General features: G+C 43.2%; 1 protein-coding gene across 1 annotated transcript in view; it reads left to right on the top strand.

The window, feature by feature from the left end:
• The window catches only part of mau2 (MAU2 sister chromatid cohesion factor), a 71,088-nt gene that overhangs the window by 35,356 nt on the left and 12,847 nt on the right, over positions 1-22,885 (top strand). The window contains exons 9-17 of the mRNA XM_073068127.1: positions 904-994; positions 1,926-2,029; positions 2,558-2,635; positions 5,269-5,334; positions 6,767-6,850; positions 8,311-8,360; positions 10,258-10,335; positions 16,154-16,265; positions 17,460-17,550. Coding sequence (XP_072924228.1) covers positions 904-994; positions 1,926-2,029; positions 2,558-2,635; positions 5,269-5,334; positions 6,767-6,850; positions 8,311-8,360; positions 10,258-10,335; positions 16,154-16,265; positions 17,460-17,550 — 754 coding nt within the window. The remainder of the gene's footprint in view (positions 1-903; positions 995-1,925; positions 2,030-2,557; positions 2,636-5,268; positions 5,335-6,766; positions 6,851-8,310; positions 8,361-10,257; positions 10,336-16,153; positions 16,266-17,459; positions 17,551-22,885) is intronic.

Raw genomic sequence — 22,885 nt, 5'->3', positions numbered from 1 at the left:
AGCTTCTGGATAAAAACCTGTTAGCCTCTACTAGAAAGCTTAAACTGGGAAGGAAGTTTGTCTTTCAGCAGGACAGTGAGCCAAAGCATATTGGCAAAGCAACCATGGAGTGGTTTCAAATGAAGAAAATTGATGTCATTGAGTGGCTGAGTCAGACTCCTGACTTTAACCCATATCAGACATCTCCAGCAAGACCTCAAGATTACTGTCCACCACTGCTCCCCAACTAACCTAGCTTGAGTGACTTTTGCCAGGAGGAGTGGGTAAATTTTGCTTCATTATGCTGTGCAAAGCTAACAGACTTGGCCAGAAAGGGTGAATGCTTCAAAATTGCTGACATCTCAGTTTTTTTTTTCATGCTTTAAAATTTTCTTTGTAAATAGTGCAATAAAGGAGGGAAAAAATAGTGAGGGTAGTGTTCATGCCTGTTCAGAAATCAGATGGCAGAGGAGAAGAAGCTGTTCCCGAAATATTGAGTGTGTCTTCAGGCTTCTGTACCTCGTACTTGATGGTAGGAATGAGAAGAAGGCATGTCCTGAGTGATGGCGGTCCTTAATGATTGATCCTGCCTTTTTGAATCATTGTCTTTGGTGAGAGGATGCTGATAAAATTATTTTGTCTGACTTCAGCACTGCCTCTCCCTTGAGTAACTTACTCCATTTATTTCATGTTCATGTTACCAATTATAGTATGGCACTGTGAATCTGTTTCGCTGAGCTTGCACACCTTAGTATTTACTGCCCCTTATGCCACTGGCATCTAGGGCAGCAATGGAAGTCCTCCATCTGTCTGAATGGAAGGATGTTCTTCATTGCTATTTCTGTAACAATGCACTTTTATTGCTGTGTATAAAATTATCGGGTTGAAATGCATGGGAGTGATGTGGAGTTTCTTATGTTTCAGGTGACGGTTATGCACTCCATGCAAGCTGGATACTTGGAGAAAGCCCAGAAATACACAGATAAGGCACTCATGCAGTTAGAAAAGTTAAAAAGTAAGTCCTTGCAACTGGAAATTTGGTTGTGGGTTCTGGTAATTATGTGTCTAAGATGTTTGCAGTCTGTTCTGCAACTTGGATTCCATCTGTCCACACTTGGGTTGAGCTGTTAGGACACAAGATAACATATAATACAGGTGGGGACGGGTCTGTCACTGCAATACCAGGGTGCAGTACTGGTGGGGATGGGTCTGTCACTGTGTAACACTGATATGGTACTGGTGGGGACGGGTCTGTCACTGTAATAAGGTGGAGATCGGTCTGTCACTGTAACACTGGGATAAGGTACCGATGGGGATAAATCTGTCACTGTATAACATTTGGGCACAGTATCACTGGGGATGGGTCTTCACTGTACAATACTGAGGTATGATATTGGTGGGGGTGGGTTATCACTGTATAACACTGGTAAGGTACTGTTGGGATGGGTCTGTCACTGTACAGTACTGAGGTATGGTATTGGTGGGGGTGGGTTATCACTGTATAACACTGGTAAGGTACTGTTGGGATGGGTCTGTCACTGTACAGTACTGAGGTATGTACTGGTGGGGATGAGTCTGATGTTGCATAACATTGGAGCAAGGGATCGATGGGGGCTGGTCTCTCATGTACTGGTGACTGGAAAAAGCACTGATGTGTTGATGTATACATGGATATATATTGGTGGGTTTGTGTTTTGGGGTAGTGAGAGGCACTGATCCAATAAAGGATAATATTTGAGTACAGTGCTGAAAGAGACTGATCTTCTCCTTTTGAACACTGGGCCATCAACTTCTGGCCCAAAATACCATTAATGTTAGCACATAACACAATCTTAAAAAATGTTTGCTGTATGGGACTAGATTTTCAAAGGATTTCTTAAAACCTTCCTTAATCTGCAATGTGGTTATATATTGTATTCTAATATTGAGTCTTTTCTGTTACATAGTGCTGGACTGCAGCCCCATTCTGTCCTCATTTCAAGTCATGTTATTGGAACACATCATCATGTGTCGACTTGTAACGGGACACAAAGCCACCGCTCTCCAAGAGGTTTGTATCCTTTCTCGCATCCTGACAACATCAGGAAATGTACCATAGAATGGTGAGGTGTTGAGTTAGACATAAGTAAGCCTTAATATTGAGTGCCCGAGTTCAAATCTTTACCCATTTAGTTCAGCTGAGACTCTGGGACAGAAGCATCTTGAACTTACTGATGTCAACAAAGCAAAGCATCCTAATTTTGACACACTGCTGAAAGAAGATAGAATTTTGATCAAAGGCTTGGTTTTAAAAAATGTTTAGGGAGTACTTATGGGAACATGACAGTGGAGGGTAACGCAGAGCCCCACTTGTACAGTTACTCTAAACACTTTCTAGAATGAGTTAATTTTAGCTCTTAAAATAAAGCATCTTTTTTTTCTCTGTTTTCAACCAATATCTTCTCTTTACTCATAGATTTAAAATCTCTCTTTTTTCTTTCTCACACCAATCAGCAGATATTCAATCAGTTTCAGTTTCTGGTTTGGATATAGATTCTAACGTGTTGGTTATTGCAATCACAATTTTGTATCTTGTCAGATTTCTCAGGTCTGCCAACTGTGTCAACAGTCTCCCAGGCTATTTTCCAACCATGCTGCCCAGCTTCACACACTACTGGTAAGTAATGAAACGACATATTGGCTGATGATTGATAAGCTTCTGTTATTTATTAGAAGATGCAAGACTGCAGATGCTAGAATCTGGAACGTAAACAAACTACTAGAGGACTTCAGCCAGTCAGGCAGCATCTCTGAAGGCAGAGGGATGGCCGATGCTTCTGGTTGTGACCCTGCATCAGGACTGGAGTCATGACTGTCCCTTTACCTCCACTGATGCTGTTTATCCCAAGGAGTTCTCTAGCAGTTTGTTTTTGCCTCATTATTTATTAGTTGTTTTGAGTGAATCAGGTCACACTTAAATGTTGGGAGCTTATGTCCTACGGTGTTATAGGAGCAGAGTTAGACCATTAAGTCCACTGAGTCTGCTCCACCATCTCCTGCCTATTCCCCATTAACTTTGATGCCCTAACCAATCAAGAACCTATCAACCGCTGCTTTAAATATACTCAATGACTTTGCCTCCAGCTGTCTGTGGCAGTGAATTCCACAGATTTCAGCACGCTCTGGCTAAAGAAATTCCTTCTTATCTCTGTTCTAACTGGCATCCCTCTATTCTGAGGCTGTGCTCTCTGGTCCTGTATTCACCCAGAACAAGAAACATTCTCTCCACATCCAATCTGTTTCCCTTTCAATATTCAATAGGTTTCAATGAGATCCCACTTCATTCTTCTAAGCTCTAGCAGTACAGGCTCAAAGCCATCAAATACTCCTCGTATGTTAACCCTTTCAGTCTCAGTATCATTCTCATGAAGTTCCTCTGGACTTCTCCAATGCCAGCACATCCTTTCTTGGATAATGAGCTCAAAACTCCCAAGTGCGGTCTGACCGATGCTTTATAAAGCCTCAGCATCACATCCTTGCTCTTAAATTCTAGTCTTCTTGAAAGGCATGCTAACATTGCATATGCCTTCTGCTTTTAATTGTGGAAATCCTAATTCAGACAGTATCTGAATGACTTCCTAGTTCAGCCAATTGTGAGAGTTTTGCCTACTGTTAGTCAATCTGTCTCATCACCTGGAGGAAGAAAGCTTCTGGGATTGTTAAGCTGTTTATTAGTTTGACTTTACCTGGCTCTGCAGTGCTCTCCAGGGACTGCAGAGAAAACCCTACTCAAAGTAATGAATATAGCCCAGTCAGTCACAGGTAATGCCCTTCCCGCCATTGAACACATCTACATTGAGGGTTGTCACAGGAAAACAGCAGAATCAATCATCAATGACTTCCACTGTTCAGGCCAAGCTCCTTTCTCACTGTTGTCATCAGGAAGGAGGTATAGGAGCCCTAGGACCCATACCTCCAAGTTCAGGAATGATTATTATTCCTCAACCATCAGGCTCCTGAACTAGTGGGGATAACTTCACTCAACTTCACTTGCCCCATGACCGAAACGTTCCCATAACCTCTGGATTCGCTTTCAAGGACTCGTCTCATGTTCTTGATACTACTTACTTACTTATTTTTGTATTTCTACAGTTCGTTCTCTTTTGCACACTGAATGTCCAGATGGTGTGGTCTTTCATTGAATGTTTTGATTATTATTCTATTATGGATTTATTGAGTACGCCTGTAAGAAAATGAATCGCAGAATTGTATATGGTGACATATATGTACTTTGGTAATTTACTTTAAACTTCCATATATTATGGGTGGGAATCTTGGAGGATGCTTTTGGTCTATTGGAAATGGATCGGGTCATGGGAGGTCTGCTAGAACTTCTCAAAACCACTGACCATAGCTTTGCAGGACATCTGTCAACATTTCCTTCTGGAGTAGTTTGTCATGCCTAGTTAACAGCGATGAGCTGGAGCAGAGCTGCAAGGTAATGTTGCTACCCTATCTAGATCTCTGGTTAGACCACACTTGGAGTACTGTGTTCACTTGAGGTCCTTTCCTTATAGGAAGGATGTGAAGCCTTGAGCGTGCAGAGATTAACCAGGAGGCTACCTGGATTAGAGAGCATGTCTTATAAGGAAAGATTGAGTGAGCTAGGGCTTTTCTCTTGGAGTGAAGGAGGATGAGAGGCAGCTTGATAGAGGTGTACAAGGTATGGAGTGAAGATAAGATGGTCAGACACTTTTCCCAAGACTCAAATGGCTAATACGAGGGGTTATAATTTAAGGTGATTGGAGGAAGGTATCAGGAGAAATGTCAGAAGTAGGGTTTTTTTTAAAGTGGTGGGTGCATGGAATGCCTTGCCAGGGTTGATGGTATAGGCAGATAAACTAGAGACATTTAATTTTTTAAAAATTCTTAGATAGGTACTTGAATGATAGAAGAAATGGAAGGCTATGGGGAAGGGTTAAGTGGACTTAGAGTGATTAAAAGGTGGCACAACATCTTGGATGAAGGGCCTGTACCATGCCGTTGTGTACTATGTTCAGTGCATTTCCTCTAACCAGATGGATTTTCATGTATTCGAAGTTTTTGCCTCTGTAACTGTTGCTGTTTTTATGGAAGTGAATGTAGTAACAATTAAATAATAGATGTATTATTTATTAGTGAGTGTGACAAATTAGCTCTTCATCCTTTTGAGAAATTCTAACCGCCTGGGCAGTTTATGCAGGTTGAACCTGTTTGCCAGCAGTCAATTTTGGTAGTGATTTCCAGTCTCAACTATTGTTTCTCCTGCAGGGTTTGTACTGCATCTCTATAAACTGCATGGACAACGCTGAGGCTCAGTTCTCAACAGCACTTCAGGTATACATCTTCACAGCTATAAACACTGAGTGAGCAATGTCTGTAGAGTCTGCTTGGTATCATTCAGGTGCCTATATTGTTGCTGAATTTTAGGAAGATGGGTGTCTTAAGGGTTTGGGCTTGATTGAGTGTAATACCTTTACTACAGTAAAACAGCAGAGGTGAAATTATTGATTGCTGCCTAAAGTAAATCATTTTGACCACAAACACTTGTGTAGAGCTATTGAGGAAATGCTCCCAGCCAAACAGTTACTTCAGTTATGTCCATAACTACTTTCCAACACAGCCCAGTTATTCAATGTGTAACTCTCGCTTTGGCTGGCGGCTTAATATAGGGGGTGATAGCCCCCAGCCCGGCCAAACTTAAGAAATCTCGTTTGAGTGGATGCTGCATGATGTGTCCCCTGTTACAAATCAGTACCCCGAAATAACAAACAGTACACAATATGCGATTAAATGACTGAGCTTTATAATTCTTACTTTGACTATATGGTTAATAAAGAAAACAAAAAAAAAGAAAAAGGGTCCATTCTCATGAAACAGTCTATTGCGCACCGTTGGAACTCACTGGCAAGCCAGTCGTCCACCATCGACCTCTGATCGTTGCTGGCCTTCGGACCCTCACTCCAAGTCCACTCCGTCCCGTGATCTACCAACTCTCTCCATTTGTGTCTTCTCTCCTCATCTCCCCAGCAAAAGACCACGAAAATCTCTTCCTGACTCACAAGAAAGAACAACATTTCTCTCACTGGATAGCCCCAGCATTCCAAACCCCGTTATCTCTAGTCATAACCCAAACATTGCTGCTACAGAGAAACCATTACATTAGCAGTGAAATCTTACACCATGTTACACATGTGTAGATTCGGTCTCAATGTATAACCTGGCACAGGCGAGTGGTTAATGGGCTCTGATTTGCATGGGCAGAATTTTCTTCATGTCTTCCAGTTTGGTTCTGTATTTGCAGAATCAGGCTACCTTCCAGTGATTGGACTGGAGTAACTAGGAGTGGTGGCTGTAGATAAGATGTAGAAAATCTTCTGTTTAATGATAAAGTTTAGTTAGATTACATTGAAATGTACTATTTGCATCAATGACCAACACAGTCCAAGGATGTGTTGGGGGCAGCCTGCAAGTGTTGCCATGCTTCCAGCGCCAACATAGCATGCCCATTCTTACTGACCCTAGCCCGTATTTCTTTGGAATGTGGGAGAAAACTGGAACACCTGGAGAAAACCCACAGGGTCACTGGGATAATGTATAAACACCTTAGAGACAGGGTATTCAACTCTGATTGCTGGTGCTGTCAATCACTACTAGAGTACTTGTCATCTTACGTTGTCAATTAAAATTGAACTGTTTCATTGCCAGCTACTTAGAAGCACGATAATCCACAAGATAAGTTATTCTAAATCTGCTCTTGTTATTTTAGCTGACCACACATCAGGAGTTGTGGGCATTCATAGTCACAAACCTAGCCAGTGTCTACATTCGAGAGGGAAACAGACTTCAGGAGGTGAGAAGGTCGCTGCATAATCCTTCTAGCATGAACTGGCAGTCAACCTTGGTTTTCATTTCTGCAGAACTGGAATTTTTTGTGTTTTGATTTTTGAGCAACACACACAAGATGCTAGAGGAACTTAACAGGTCAGGTAGCATCTATGGAAATAAACAAGACCCTTCAGGACCTTCCTCAACAAAGATCTCATCCTGAAACATTGTCAACTTATTCATTTCCAGAGACATTGCCTGACCTGCTGACTTCTCCCAGCATTTTGTAAGTGTTACTCTGGATTTCCAGCAACTACAGAATCTCATGTTTATGATTTGATTTCATACTTGATTTTGTTTCTCCTACAGCAGAATCATTGGCTGATGAAGCCTACGAGATGGGATATGTTTAGTGTATGTTGTGATCCTGGCTGTGTGCAATGTTGTTGGTCATGGATGGTTGTTTTAATATTTTGCAGAATAGAAAGGTTGTGTTAAATGTCTGTTGGGAATGGAAATATATTGTTCCCATATAGAGTGGAGTCCAGAGGCACACAAGATGAATCAATGGTGGTGTGTATAACAAGTCAACATTGCACTGGGAATTAACCTATTGTAGCCAATGGTTTTGCATATGGAATGGCTTGCAATCTGCATTACAAACATTGATATTGGGGATCCCTCTGACATTAGTCCTGGTGGCAGTCTCCTCACCGACCTTACAGCTTGTTGTTTAGTAACAGAAACAGTATGGTATTAAGTTCAGTGTAAAACTGATTTAATCTGCATTTATATCTCAATATTATGCTATGGTGACGTTCCCTACACTGCAAGTACTTTGAGGGGTATCTGAGAACTGAAGAGTGCTGAAATAGTTTGTTTTGGTTGCCACAGTTTGCCTGTTGTTTTTGTGTTTTGTAGCTGAAAGACCAGAATGATATTTCTGTCAATTTCATCACTTGGTTAAGTCCTGCTGATCCCCATTATATTTGCTTCTGGTCCATGCCCTGTATACTCGCTGAAGGGGGCGGGGAGTGATCTCATTGAAACCTAGTGGCTATTAAAATCTTTAGATAGAATGAGTGTGGAGAGGATGTTTCCTCTAATGGAGAGTCTAGGACCAGAGGGCACAGCCTCAGAATAGAAGGACAGATGAAGAGTCATCTCTTTAGCCAAAGGGTGGTGAATCTGTGGAATCCATTGCCCATGATGGCTGTGGAGGCCAAGTCATTGGGTGTAGTTAAAGCAGAGGTTGATAGGTTTTTGTTTAGTCAGAGCGTCAAAAATTGCAAGGAGAAGGCAGGAGAAGGGGGTTGAGCCATAGTGGAATAATGGGGGAGAGTCAATGGGCTGAATGGCCGAATTCTAATTTGTCTTTTGGTCCACATCAAGTACACTTCATTTGCATAGTTGGGTGAGATGTGTTGTATCCTGGTTCTTCTAGAGGTTAGTTTTTCTGTTCACAAGTTTTCCTCTTCATTGTAGCTATACGGTCTGCTGGAAAGAATAAACCCAGATCACAACTTCCCCGTCAGGTAAGTGAAGCATCCATTTCTGCTGATTCACAGAGAAGGGTTACCTTCTGTAATCATGGAGATTGTTTTGAAGATGGAATTGTGATGGTAGAGAGGAGTTAGCCTTGCAGTTGACTGCTGAATTTGATCTTGGCATGCTTGATGGGATGACGCAGCAGAAAATAACACGAGAGATTGATGAAGAAGACTCGATTAATGGGTTGTGGAAACATGACCCACCTCTTGACTGTACACCATCACTTGGTTTGATTGTAGCTCATCTGCAGATACACTGGTATAGACAACACAGCACTGCAGACAGTGGAACCTGGAGCAACACACAATCTGCTGAAGGAACTCTGGGTTGATCTGCATCTGCAGGAAGGGTCAAGGAATTGTTGACTCTTCAGATGGTGTTCGTTCGACAGAATTCCTCCAACTGACTGCTGGCACAGTGGCATAGTGTGTAGAGCTGCTGTCCCACAGCCACATTAACTGGTTCAGTCCTGACCTCTCAGTGATGTCTGTGCCTTGCTTTCCTCCCTTGTCCCAAAGAGCAGCTGGTTAGCTGGCTAATCAGCTGCTGTAAACCACTACCCTAGTGTGTTAGTGAGTGGCAGGACATGGAGAGAATTGATAGGATTAGCATGGATGGGTGCTTGATGCTTCTGTGCTGTGTGAGTATGTCATATAGCACTACAGCACAGAAGCAGCCCCTTTGGGTTTAGCAGTCCGTGCTGAAACATTATTCTGCTGAGTCTCATTGACCCACACTTGAAACCTAGCCCTTCATACTCCTCCCAACTATGTATCCATCCAAATTTCTCTTAAATGTTGAAATCATGCCTGTTTCCACTACTTCCACTGGCAGCTTGTTCAACAGTCCTTACGGTCTGAGTGAAAAAGTTTCCCCTCATGCTCCGCTTAAACAATTCACCTTTTTCATTCTTAACCTACAACCTCTAGTTCTAGTTTCACCCATAACCAAAAGGATAACTGGGAAATGCATTATTAACTGTAAATTCTCAAGTAATATTAACTGTTTGCTGCCTGCCCTCTGTATCTTTTGTTATCCATTTTGGGAGCAGTGGTCCAGATTTCACCACCTGAGTGGAAAAATTCCTTTCAGCTTTTACTCCTGAATAGTTGAGTTCAATTCTGATTATATCCACTTGCTGTTTATCACTTCCCAGAGCAGTAAGTTCCCAGTACCTTAGCTAGGAAAACCACTTAAATCTTTTCAGGCAAGTTAGATTACGGTACTTCCTTTAGGCATTGGAATATAAATCACAAACACGAGAAAATCTGTAGATGCTGGAAATCCAAAGTATCACACACAAAATGTTGGAGGAACTCAGCAGGCCTGGCAGCATCTACAGAAAAGAGTAAACAGTCAGTGTTTCAGGCTGAGACCCTACTTCAGGACTGCTGAGAACTTGAGTCCAATACACTAAAATTCTTGCCCAGTAGGGAATTTCTTTAGCAAAATGGTGGCAAAACTGTAGAATTCATTGCCAAAGATGGCTGAGGAGGCTAATTCTTTGGGTATATTTAAAGTGAAGTTTGATAGGTTCTTGATTAGTCAAGGAGTTAAAGGTTACAGGGAGAATGCAGTTGTTTGGGATAATGGATGGCAGAGCTGATGATGGGCTGATTCTGTTCCTGTCTTATGCAGTGAAGCTGACAGCAGCATGATAACTGGTACCTGGTGGTTGACAGCCCTTGATCTGTGAACCAAAATGAGCCTGAATCAATCAATAAGTAGTCAGTGTGTATAATTCAACAACACCTTTGGTTGTCAGATGCTATTTTGACTAAATTGCAAAGTGTTTTAACAAGGGATTGGAGATGGAGAATATGTTTTGGCTCCATTACATTGATATGTGAAGTAATGTTCTGTCTCTCTCTTGTCCTGCAGTTCCCACTGTCTCCGAGCAGCTGCCTTCTACATCCGGGGCCTCCTCTCCTTCTTCCAGGGACGGTACAATGAAGCAAAGTGAGTGTTTGGCTTTCCACTGCTGCAGCTTGGCAGCGTTGGCTCGTTTTGCCATAGTTTTATCAATGGCTGGGCTTCTTCCTTTGTTCCCACACAAGTGCCTTTCACCCTGGCTCCTAGAAACGGTTCAGTCTCTGACTCCTGCCTCTGGGAACAAACTGTATTGATGCTATAAATATGTGCCTTCAGGATCATTGAACCTATTCATACTTTTGTTTAAGTGACTTTTAAAAGTCTGATTGTCCACTTGTGTCAGCTCCCTCCATCAGAGTAATGCTTTCTGCTGGAGCTCACTGCCAGGTCCCAGTGATCCTCTGCTGCTTGGGTCTGTGTGACCATTTCTCACCTGTGCCTTTGAAGAGTTACAGCTAACCATCCGACTCTAATGTTTGGTGCATGGCCCAGACCCACTCAATCACAGTCAGCATGTGGTGGTCGGCGTTGACCATGGATGTTGAGTCCTAGTTAGTCAACAAGCCAGGATAGAGCATGCTGTTGTCCATGCAGCAGGCTCCCCCTGCACGTAGCTAATGAATCCAAAGGAGTGGCAGAGACCGCTGTTGTTTGGGATTAGTGGCATTGCAGGAGTTGCCAGTCAGCATTGAACTCAACATAGGACTGCCTAAGGGACTCTAGCTGTAGAATTTTCCTCTGGGTTTATTCCGAAGCCTTCCCCATGAGTGGGTATAACTGCAAGGCAGTGGAGATTTGAGATTGGAGTTTCCCTTCCAGATGAGCCACTAACTACAGCTGATGAGTACCATCTGGCAGAAGTGACTGGGTTTACCCCTTCTGCTATCAGTAGAAATGGTCTACGGGCTTAGTAGCTAAGCCACAGTCAAGGCCAGGAGCTGGACTTGGTTGTTAGCATCTATTTGAGACACATACAGTTTGGAGCATTTAATAGGTTGTGGGAATTATCCCCACGAACACTCATCCTCTTCCCCCCCCCCCCCCCCCCCCCCCACCCGTCTCCCCGGCTATGACAACCTAAAGCATGTAGTTTCTTTAATATGCAGGAATGTTTCAGCTGTCTGTAGAATCTGCTAAGGTCAAGGAGGAGCTTCCTCGTTTGACATTAAGCATTAAAGCTGGAGACACTCAGTTGCAGAGGGTATTCATGGCTGCAACTCCTAAATTGTAGGGGGCTCAGTGGAAGAAAGAATCGAGCAAGTGCATTGTTAGCATTTATTTCGAAAGGACTGGTATATTAAAGGAAGGATGTGATGTTGAGGCTTTATAAGGCATTAGTCAGACCACACTTGAAGAGTCATGAGCACTTTTGGACCCCATATCCAAGAAAAGATGTGCTGGCATCAGAGAGTGTCCAGAGGAGGTTCACAAGAATGATCCTGAATGAAAGATGCGTCCCGGACAGCCACATCTGCACCCGGTGCATCGAGATGCAACTCCTAAGGGACTGTGTTAGGGAACTGGAGCTGCAGCTCGATGACCTTCGTCTGGTCAGGGAGAGTGTGGAGGTGATAGAGAGGAGTTGTAGGCAGGTGGTCACACCGGGGCCACGGGAGACAGACAAATGGGTCACAGTCAGGAAGGGGAAGGGGAGAGAGAGGGAAAGAGAGAGTACTAGGGAGTACCCCTGTGGCTGTACCCCTAGACAATAAGTACTCCTGTTTGAGTACTGTTGGGGTGGACTACCTGGGGGAAGCAACAGTGGCTGTGCCTCTGGCACAGAGTCTGGCCCTGTGGCTCAGAAGGGTAGGGAAAGGAAGAGGAAGGCAGTAGTGACAGGGGACTCTATAGTCAGGGGTTCAGACAGGCGGTTCTGTGGACGCAGGAAAGAAACTCGGATTGTAGTTTGCCTCCCAGGTGCCAGGGTCCAGGATGTTTCTGATTGCGTCCAAGATATCCTGCGGTGGGAGGGAGAACAGGCAGAGGTCGTGGTACGTATTGGTACCAATGACATAGGTAGGAAAAGGGAAGAGGTCCTGAAAGAAGACTACAGGAAGTTAGGAAGGAAGTTGAAAAGCAGGACCTCAAAGGTAGTAATCTTGGGATTACTGCGTGTGCCATGCGACAGAATAGGAATAGAATGAGGTGGAGGATAAATGCGTGGCTGAGGGATTGGAGCAGGGGGCAGGGATTCAGATTTCTGGATCATTGGGACCTCTTTTGGGGCGGGTGTGACCTGTACAAAAAGGACAGGTTGCACTTGAATCCCAGGGGGACCAATATCCTGGCGGGCAGGTTTGATAGAGCTGTTGGGGAGGGTTTAAACTAGTTTGGCAGCGGGTGGGAATCAGAATGTGAGTGTAGCAATTAAGGTAGAAGGACAAGGGCATGATGCTAAGAGTTCTGAGTTGATGAGGAAGGACAGGCAGGGGACAGAACATAATTGTAGCCATTTAAAGGGGTTGAAATGTGTCTATTTCAATGCCAGGAGTATTAGGAACAAGGAGGATGAACTTAGAGCATGGATTAGTACGTGGAACTACGATGTTGTGGTTGTTACTGAAACTTGGTTGGAGGAAGGGCAGGATTGGATGATGCAGGTCCCGGGGTTCAGGTGTTTTAAAAGGAATAGGATGGGAGGTAGAAAAGGTGGGGGTGGGGGGAGTGGCATTGCTGGTCAGGGATAGTATCACGGCTATAGAAAGGGAGGACGCTGCAGAAGGAGTGTCCACGGAATCAGTCTGGGTGGAAGTCAGAAATAGGAAGGGATCAATCACTGTGCTGGGAGTAGTCTGTAGGCCCCCAAATAGCCCTCGGGACACCGAGGAGCAGATAAGCAGGCAGATTTTAGAATGGTGCAGGAAATACAGGGTAGTAGTTATGGGTGATTTCAACTTCCCTCATATTGACTGGCACCTCCTGAGTGCAAGGAGGATAGATGGGGCTAAATTTGTCAGGTGTGTTCAAGAAGGATTCCTGACACAGTATGTGGACCGGCCGACGAGAGGAGAGACTATACTGGATCTAGTTCTGGGTAAGGAACCTGGACAGGTGACAGACCTCTTGGTGGGGGAGCATTTTGGTGAGAGTGACCACAACTCCCTTAGCTTCAGTATAGCTATGGAAAGAAATAAAATCAGACAAAATGGCAAAGTGCTTAACTGGGGAAGGGCTAACTTTGAAGGGATGAGACAAGAACTAGCGAAAGTAAATTGGAAACATGTTCAAAGGGGAAAGCACAGAAATAATGTGGGAGAAGTTTAGGGACCACTTGAGCTGGGTTCAGGATAGGTTTGTCTCACTAAGGCAAGGAAAAAATGGTAGAGAAAGGGAACCGTGGCTGACGAAACAAGTAAGGCAACTCATCAAGAGGAAAAAGGAAGCATATGTTAGATATAAGAAGCATGAAGTAGGAGGGGCTCATGAGAAATATAGGGTAGCCAGGAAGGAGCTTGTAGGATTAAGGAGAACCTCAAGGCATTCTATGCGTATGTGAAGAACAGGAGGACGACGAGAATAAAAGTGGGGCCGCTAAAGGATAAAGAGGGCAACATGTGCCTGGAGGTGGAGGAGGTTGGGGAGGTCCTAAATGAATACTTTGCTTCAGTATTTACAAGTGAAAAGGATCTTGATCAGGATGAGGCCGAAGCAGAGCCGGCCTGTGTGCTGGGCAATGTGGAGATTAAGGAAGAAGAAGTGCTGCATCTTCTTAAAAACATTAAGATTGATAAATCCCCAGGGCCGGATATGATACACCCCAGGTTGTTGTGAGAATTGAGAGAAGAGATCGCAGGAGCATTAGCCATGATCTTTGAATCCTCTTTGGCTGCAGGGGAAGTGCCAGAGGACTGGAGAATGGCAAATGTAGTTCCCTTGTTTAAAAAAAGGTAATAGGGAGAAACCTGGGAACTATAGACCAGTGAGTCTTACGTCAGTGGTCTGCAAACTACTGGAAAGGATTCTTAAGGATAGGATCTACGAGCATTTGGAGAAGTACAGTCTATTCATGGATAGTTAACATGGGTTTATGAAGGGAAGATCATACCTCACGAGCCTGATTGAGTACTCTGATTGAGCCTGAAGAGGTAACAAAAGAAATTGATGAGGGTAGGGCAGTGGATGTGGTCTACATGGACTTTAGCAAAGCTCTTGACAAGGTCCCTCACGAGAGACTCATCCAGAAAGTCATGAGGCATGGGGTAAGTGGAACCTTGGCTGTTTGGATTAAAAAAATTGGCTTAAAGGAAGAAAGTGGAGGGTACTTGTGGAAGGAAAGTATTCTGCCTGGAGGTTGGTGACTAGTGGAGTGCTTCAGGGATCTGTTCTGGGACCCCTGCTATTTGTGATTCTTATAAATGACCTGGATGTAGAGGCAGAAGGAAGAGTGAGTAAGTTTGCGGATGACATGAAGATTGGAGGAGTTGCGGATGGAGCTGTAGGTTGTCAAAGGTTACGAGAGGATATAGACAGGCTGCAGAGTTGGGCAGAAAAGTGGCAGATGGAGTTCAATCTGGACAAGTGTGAGGTGATGCATTTTGGAAGGACAAACCAGAAGACTGAGTACAGGATTAATGGTCAGTTACTTAAGAGTGTGGATGAACAAAGAGACCTTGTTCAAATCCATACATCCCTCAAGGTCGCTGCATAGGTTGATAGGGTAGTTAGGAAGGCCTATGGGATGCTAGGCTTCATTAACAGGGGGATTGAGTTCAAGAGTAGAGAGGTCATGTTGCAACTCTACAAATCTCTGGTGAGACCACACTTAGAGTATTGTGTTCAATTCTGGTCACCTCATTATAGGAAGGATGTGGAAGCTATGGAGAGGGTGCAGAGGAGATTTACCAGGATGTTGCCTGGTTTGGAGAACAAGTCATATGAATATAGGTTAGCAGAGCTGGGATTTTTCTCCTTGGAGCATAGAAGAATGAGAGGGGACGATAGAGGTCTACAAGATTATGAGAGGCATAGATAGGGTGGAGAGTCAGTACCTGTTTCCCAGGGCACCAATAGCAAACACCAGAGGGCATATGTACAAAATTAAGGGAGGGAAGTTTAGGGGAGACATCAGGGGTAAGTTTTTTACACTGAGGGTTGTGAGTGCCTGGAATGATTTGCCAAGGATGGTGGTGAAAGCTAAAGCATTAGGGGTACTTAAGAGCCTCTTGGACAGGCACATGGATGAAAGAAAAATGGAGGGTTATGGGGTAGTGTGGGATTAGTACTTTTTTTTAAGGATTATATGGGTCGGCACAACATGGAGGGCTGAAGGGCCTGTACTGTACTGTAGTGTACTGTGGTTCTATGGAAAGGGTTAACATGATGGCTCTGGGCCTGTACTTGCTGCTTACTGGAGTTTAGAAAAATTGCCGGGGTGGACTGGGTGGAGGAAGATCTCACTGAAACCTATTGAATATTGAAAGGCCTAGAAAGAGTGCACGTGCAGAAGATGTTTCCTATAGTGAGGGAGTCTACAACCAGCGAACACAATCTTGGAATAGAGAACGAATGAGGAATTTCTTTAGCCAGAGGGTGGTGATTCTGTGTAGCTCATTGTCTTGGAAAACTGTGGAGGTTAATAGTTTTTTTTTTTGATTAGTCAGGAAGTCAAAAATTATTGGGAGAAGGCAGGAGAATGGGGTTGAGAGGGATAATAAATCAGCCATAATGAGATGGTTGAGCAGACTTGGTGGGCTGAATTAAGTGATTCTGCTCCTAGGTCTTATCGTCTTATTAGCTGTATTGTTACTAAACAGCAAGGCAGCTTGACTTGCAACAGAGGACTGAGAACCATGGCTGGTATGAAATGTAATTCCCAGAAAAAGACCACCCAAGTCAGTGAAAAGACAACTGATCCCTGCTGTGTCTCACTCTTTTCACAGATGATTAATTCTTCTTTGCTTTTTAGGAGGTTTCTACGGGAAACTTTAAAAATGTCAAATGCAGAAGATTTGAATCGATTAACAGCTTGTTCCTTGGTATTACTGGGTCACATCTTCTATGCCCTTGGAAACCATAGGGTGAGTTTAATATTTCTAGTTGGAAACGTCACAGCTGTGCTTAGAGATTGGGTGGGTCTGATTGTTTGAAAATCTGAGAAGGTGACTGAAGTGATGTTCACAGTGCTGCTTCAGTGTCACTGGTCTTGATGGAGTACCACACCATGTAGAGGTCTTTGAGCCTGTTGAACTCTGTATCCACAGATTGTAGTTATGGGTTAATTCTTGCTTTTCCTCCTGGTGGCTTCCTAAACAGGATCTCACACCCATTTTCTGCTGCTCCTCTTCACTGAGACTCAATGGGTTTCTCTCACATACACACTTCCTGATTCATTAGCAGATTTGGCTCATACCATCCCAGAGAATAAGGGTCGGAATCCTGTGGTGGTAAAAGGGTGCTGTGATGTTGGAGGGGCATTTTTATAATGAGTTATCAAGCTGAGGCATCACCCCCTTGTTGATCAGTGTACCAGGTTCTTCAGCACTTCTGAGAAGGAGGGTGGTAACAGTTTTTGAAGTCCTAATTCATACTTGCCACTCATCAACATTGCTAAATACAAATTAACTGCTCGTCCATTGCTACTTGACAGAATTGCTTAAAGCAAATTCACTTTAAGGTAACAATGAACTCGGTAGGTCAGGCAGCATCTATGGAGAGGAATAAAGAGTTGACGTTTTGGGCTGAGACCTTTCATTAGTCCTGTTTGTTTCGCTGTCTGGTATGGAGGGCATTTGCACAGGATCGGAAAAAACTGCAAAGAGTTTTAAACTCAGCCAGCTCAAACATGGGCACTAGCCTTCCAGCATTGAGGACACCTTCAAAAGGCATTGTCTCAAAAAGGTGGTAGACATCATTAAGGACCCCCATCATCAAGGACATGGTTTCTCATTTCTACCATCAGGGAGAAGGTAGAGAAGCCTGAACACACACTTAATATTTCAGGAACAGCTTCTTCCCCTCTGACATCAGATTTCTGAATAGGCAATAAATCCTTGAGCACTATCTCAATGTTTTTTCCCTCTCTGATTACACATAGTGGACTGAAAGGCCTGTATGGTGCTGTAATGGTCTATTTGGTCCCAGATAGAAAATGCTGAAAATATTTTGCAGCTTAGGCAGAATCTGTGAAGAGTTAACATTTCAGGGTGATGGCTTTTCCTAGGCAAATATATAAACGTATTGAGTTTTACAAAGTAACTGTTTCTTTTATGCAGGAAAGCAATAACATGGTGGTACCAGCCATGCAGCTGGCCAGCAAGATCCCAGACATGTCAGTTCAATTGTGGTCATCGGCATTGCTGAGGGGTAAGTGAGGAATTGCTCTACAACACTAAGCAGTAGTGCAGGATTAGGGAAAAGATGGCTTGCATGTAAGGACAAATGTACATTCTCTATCAATCACTATCAACCCGCTTATCTTCCTGGAATGTGTCTATTCAAGATTGTTCAATGTCATTTCTAGTACACAAGTGTAAAGGAGAATAAAATAACTGTTACTTCAGATTCAATGCAGCACAAAAAATACAGTAAGATGAAGAGCATAATATAAAAACAACGCCAAGATAAAGAATGTCCTAATAATAATAAAGTAACACAAATATAAATACATAAGATAGCTTATATACTGTCTGTCCATAAAACAACGCTAGGCATAGGAGTGTCTGTACATAATATGACTGATGGAAAATGATAAAGTAGTGGTGATTGGGGTTGTGAAGGGGTGGGTTAGTGGGAGGAGGTGTTGATCAGCCTTACTGCTTGGGAAAATATCTTGTCTGCTACAAGGATGCAGCTGCATTTTGCTGATATTTGACTAGTAATTCAGAGGATTAGATAGATAGATAGATAGATAGATACTTTATTCATCCCCATGGGGAAATTCAACTTTTTTTCCAATGTCCCATACACTTGTTGTAGCAAAACTACTTACATACAATACTTAACTCAGTAAAAAAAATATATATGATATGCATCTAAATCACTATCTCAAAAAGCATTAATAATAGCTTTTAAAAAGTTCTTAAGTCCTGGCAGTAGAATTGTAAAGCCTAATGGCATTGGGGAGTATTGACCTCTTCATCCTGTCTGAGGAGCATTGCATCGATAGTAACCTGTCGCTGAAACTGCTTATCTGTCTCTGGATGGTGCTATGTAGAGGATGTTCAGAGTTATCCATAATTGACCGTAGCCTACTCAGCGCCCTTCGCTCAGCTACCGATGTTAAACTCTCCAGTACTTTGCCCACAACAGAGCCCGCCTTCCTTACCAGCTTATTAAGACGTGAGGCGTCCCTCTTCTTAATGCTTCCTCCCCAACACGCCACCACAAAGAAGAGGGCGCTCTCCACAACTGACCTATAGAACATCTTCAGCATCTCACTACAGACATTGAATGACGCCAACCTTCTTAGGAAGTACAGTCGACTCTGTGCCTTCCTGCACAAGGCATCTGTGTTGGCAGTCCAGTCTAGCTTCTCGTCTAACTGTACTCCCAGATACTTGTAGGTCTTAACCTGCTCCACACATTCTCCATTAATGATCACTGGCTCCATATGAGGCCTAGATCTCCTAAAGTCCACCACCATCTCCTTGGTCTTGCTTATATATGGTCTTGCAGTTCAATTGCTGCTGTGCTTACTGAAAACCAGGAAGGAATATTATTCAAAATGTGTTGCTTTATGGAAATGAATCCATAATTAGCTTGAGTCCACTGACAGTAGACCCAACAATTTGGTTGGCTCTGAACTGCTCTCTCAAACAGCTTAGCGTGTTAATCTAGCTGTGGGCTTTGGCTGGTGGATAAATGAAGGACCAGACATCTATCAGCTGGATTATCCCCACCCTCGGCCTTTCACCACTCCAAGCCAAGGCTGAAGCCATTTATTCTAGCTTCAGTAAGTGATGCCCAGCTCTGCCTTGCCTTTCTCATCGGGTTCTTGAGAGAAAGTTTTTTTCTGTACTTGAGCAGAGAGTTTGTAGGGTTTATAGATGTTAGCAATTACAAAACTCATTAAATTTGAGGAGTTTTTCTAAAATGTTTGTCTAAAGTGTTCCGGTGCCTCAGTGTCCTGATGGGGGGCCACCCAGGGATGGGGTGTATGTACAGTCAGTAGCCAGTTTATTAGCTACCCCCTGTGCCTTGTAAAGTGCCACTGAGTGTATGTTCATGGTCTTCTACTAATGTAACCCATCCACTTCAAGGTTCGATCTGTTGTGTATTTAGAGATGCTCTTCTGCACACCACTGTAGTAATACATGATTATTTGAGTTACTGTTGCCTTCCTGTCAGCTTGAACTACTCTGGCCATCTCCCCTGACCTGTCTGATTAACAGTGTTTTCACCCACAGAACTGCCATTTTCACTCAATTTTTTTTTTGTATGTTTTTTTGTATGTTTCTGTGAACTCTAGAGACTGTGTGTGTGAGAAATTCGAGGAGGTCAGCAGTTTCTGGGATACTCACTATGTTAACTGTGGAATGATTGTTGGGGACAGACAAAGTAACTTGGATCACATTTCTTCCCCGTTCTGATGTTTGACCATGGCTCCATGCTTTTATGCAGAGTTGCTGTCACATGATTGGCTGATTAGGTTTTTGCCTTAACAAGCCCGTGTACCTAATAACATGGATACCGAAGACCACCTTGAGCCTTCAGATTGTTTTGGTGCACTAATATATTGGATTACTGTACTAAAACTGCACCCCAGAAAATGTAATTTCCTTGGCTAGAGAGGAATGCTTGTTATCTCAGCTCCTGAAGATCTGTCTCCAGCCCTGTTTAATTTTATAGACAAGGGAAAATCTGTAGATGCTGGAAATCCAAGCACCGGACACAAAATGCCAGAGGAACTCAGCAGGGCAGGCAGCATCTATGTGAAAAAACTACAGTCAGTGTATCGGGCTGTCCTGCCAAAGGGTCTCAACTTGAAACATCAACTGTACTTCCTCCAGCATTTTGTGTGCAATGCTTTTAATTTTAGAAAGTTGTGTCAAGCTGATGCAGTACTAATCACTTCCTCCTGGTGTCGCCACTGATTTACAGCTCAAAATCTGGTTCACTGGTGTACATCATACAGTACAGTGAAATTTGTTTTGTGGCAACCATACATTGCAATACATAAAAAAATCTTTAAATTGTAATAAAAATGTGTATATAAAAAGTTTTAAATTAAATATATAGTGAGAAAAGAGAAAAAGGGAGAAAAATAGTGAGGTAATATATAGGGGTTCATTGTCCTTTCAAAATCAGGTGGTGGGAAAAGCTGGTCCTGAAACTTTGTGCATGTGTGTACAGTCCTGTACCACCACCTTAATGGTAGAACTGGGACGAAGGCATGTCCTGAGTGATGGCGGTCCTTAATGATGGATGCTGCTTTTTTGAGGCATTGCTTTTTAAAGATATTATTGATTTTGGGGAATCTAGTGACCATGATGGAGCTGGCTGAGTTTACAACTTTCTGCAGCTTTTTCAGTTCTCTCCAGAGGCCCCTCCATACCAGATGGTGATGCAACCAGTTAGAATGCTCTCCGTGGTACATCTGTAAACATTTGCAAAAGTCTTTGACATACCATCTCCTCAAACCCATAGTTCAAGTTTAAAGTAAATTTAGTTTCAAAGTACATATGTCACCATATATAGCACTGAGATTCATTTTCTTGTGGGCATACTCAATAACTCCAAAAAGCATAATGGAATAAATGAAAGACTGCATCAACCAGTGTGCAAAACAAAACTGCAAATACTAAAATAAAATAAAATAAAAGTAGTATTAATAAATGTGCACTAAATATCAGAAACTGAGATGGAAAGTGAGTCTATTTCAGTGATGGGGTGAGTGGAGTTATCTCCTTTGGTCAAGAGCCTGATGGTTGAGGGGTAATAACTGTTACTGAACCTGGTGGTGAGTCCTGAGGCTCCTATACCACCTTTCTGGTGACAGCAGCAAGAAGAGAGGATGGCCTTGGTAGTGGGGTCCCTGATGATGGATACAGTTTTCCTGTGGCAACACTCCACGTAGATGTGCTCAATGGTGGGGAAAGCTTTACCCATGATGGACTGGGTCACTTCAGCTACTTTTTGTAGGATTTTCCATTCTAGGGTATTGGTGTTTCCATACCAGCCTGTGATGCAGTCAGTCAATATACTCTGTTACTATTAAATAACTTTTTTTTATCTTGTCCATTGCAGCCAAATAGGTCTGCTTGACTCTTAATCACTCGAAGAGAGAAAAAAATGAACACTTTCACGTGCACAGAATTAATAGGTCAAATGTTAATTGATAAATGGACAAGCCCGCAAAATTGACCAATCCTGTGATGTCACATGACAGACCAATGACCAGTCATCCGGTGGAAATTGCATATCTCCACCCATAAGTTTTTATGTGAAACCAGCTTGATGAGATTCCGCCAGTTTTCTGCTCCATCCTATCCACCATTAAGAAAATGGAGAATTTGTTTGGTTACTGATGATGGGCAAAAGTAACCCTTGTGCTCCCTGTAACAGTTGAGGCCCTCCGTTGGCCCTAGCTGTCTACATTTGATGCACAAGCCAGGGAAGTACGATATGGAGATCAAGCTGTTGCCCATGTAGCAGGCTAGCCCTCTCCACGCTGTGTATGAATCCAAAGGAATGGCAGAGACTGATGCAGTTTGGTACCAGTGGAATTGCCAGTCAGTTTTGAGCTCAATATAGGACTGCTTTGGGGACAGGATTTCTCCTCTGGGTATACTCCAGAAGCCTTCCCCGTGAGTGGATATAACCACAAGGCAGTAGAGGTTTGAGATCAGTTTTCCTTCTCCTAGGTGAACTGTCAACCACGGCTGACGAGCCCCATCTGCCCAAAGTGACTGGTTTTAACGCACTAATAAGCTGCCTTTGACTCTTCTCCTGTCAGTAGAAACTGTTCTGCTGGGCTTGGTAACTAAGCCACATGTGAAGGCCAGGAGCTGGACTTGATTGTTTGTGGCTATTGAGAAGTGCACCATTGTGTGTTTAATAGGTAGTGGGAGCTTATTCCCACTACCACCCCCTCCACCCAGCTATGACAACCCTAAGGAATCCCCTGTGACAGTACTGAAGGAGTATTGCACTGCTGGATGTGCTGCTTTTCAGTAGCAACTTTTACCTGCTATCACAGGGAAAGTCTCTGTTTTTTCCGGCATCAGCTAGTTGACGCAACTGTTTAATTTGAATAGGAAAAGTACAATATAAGCTTGCAATGAAAAAGTGGACTTGACTTTAAAAGTTCTACAAGTTTATATACAAAAAACTAGTCAAGAGAAATGTTGATCCATTCCTTTCAGAAAAGGGAAAGTTGTATTGAGAAACAATGAGAACACGGAGCACGGAGTGAATACTTTGGTTCTGTCTCCATGGTAGAGGGCATAGATAACAGTCTAATTCCTGACTTCTGAATGCTCCATTTCCCTGGCCTTGAATTTGAACGTGTGTTTTACGTTAACAGAATAACACAACTCAACTGGAAACTGGCATACCTGATTTTCATCTTTGCCTTACTGAACTTGAAGTCAAATTTGAAAATGGTTAAAATAAAATAATTAAGATTAAAATGCTTTGGGGGGAAAATATCCTCCTTTTATTAGACTTGGTTTCTTCATGGCTTGAGGTGTTTATTTGT

This window comes from Hemitrygon akajei, chromosome 16 (genome assembly GCF_048418815.1).
Source record: "Hemitrygon akajei chromosome 16, sHemAka1.3, whole genome shotgun sequence".
Lineage (NCBI taxonomy): Eukaryota > Metazoa > Chordata > Chondrichthyes > Myliobatiformes > Dasyatidae > Hemitrygon > Hemitrygon akajei.
The sequence above is the reverse complement of the archived record's forward strand: the minus strand, read 5'-3'. Positions and strand labels throughout refer to the sequence as shown.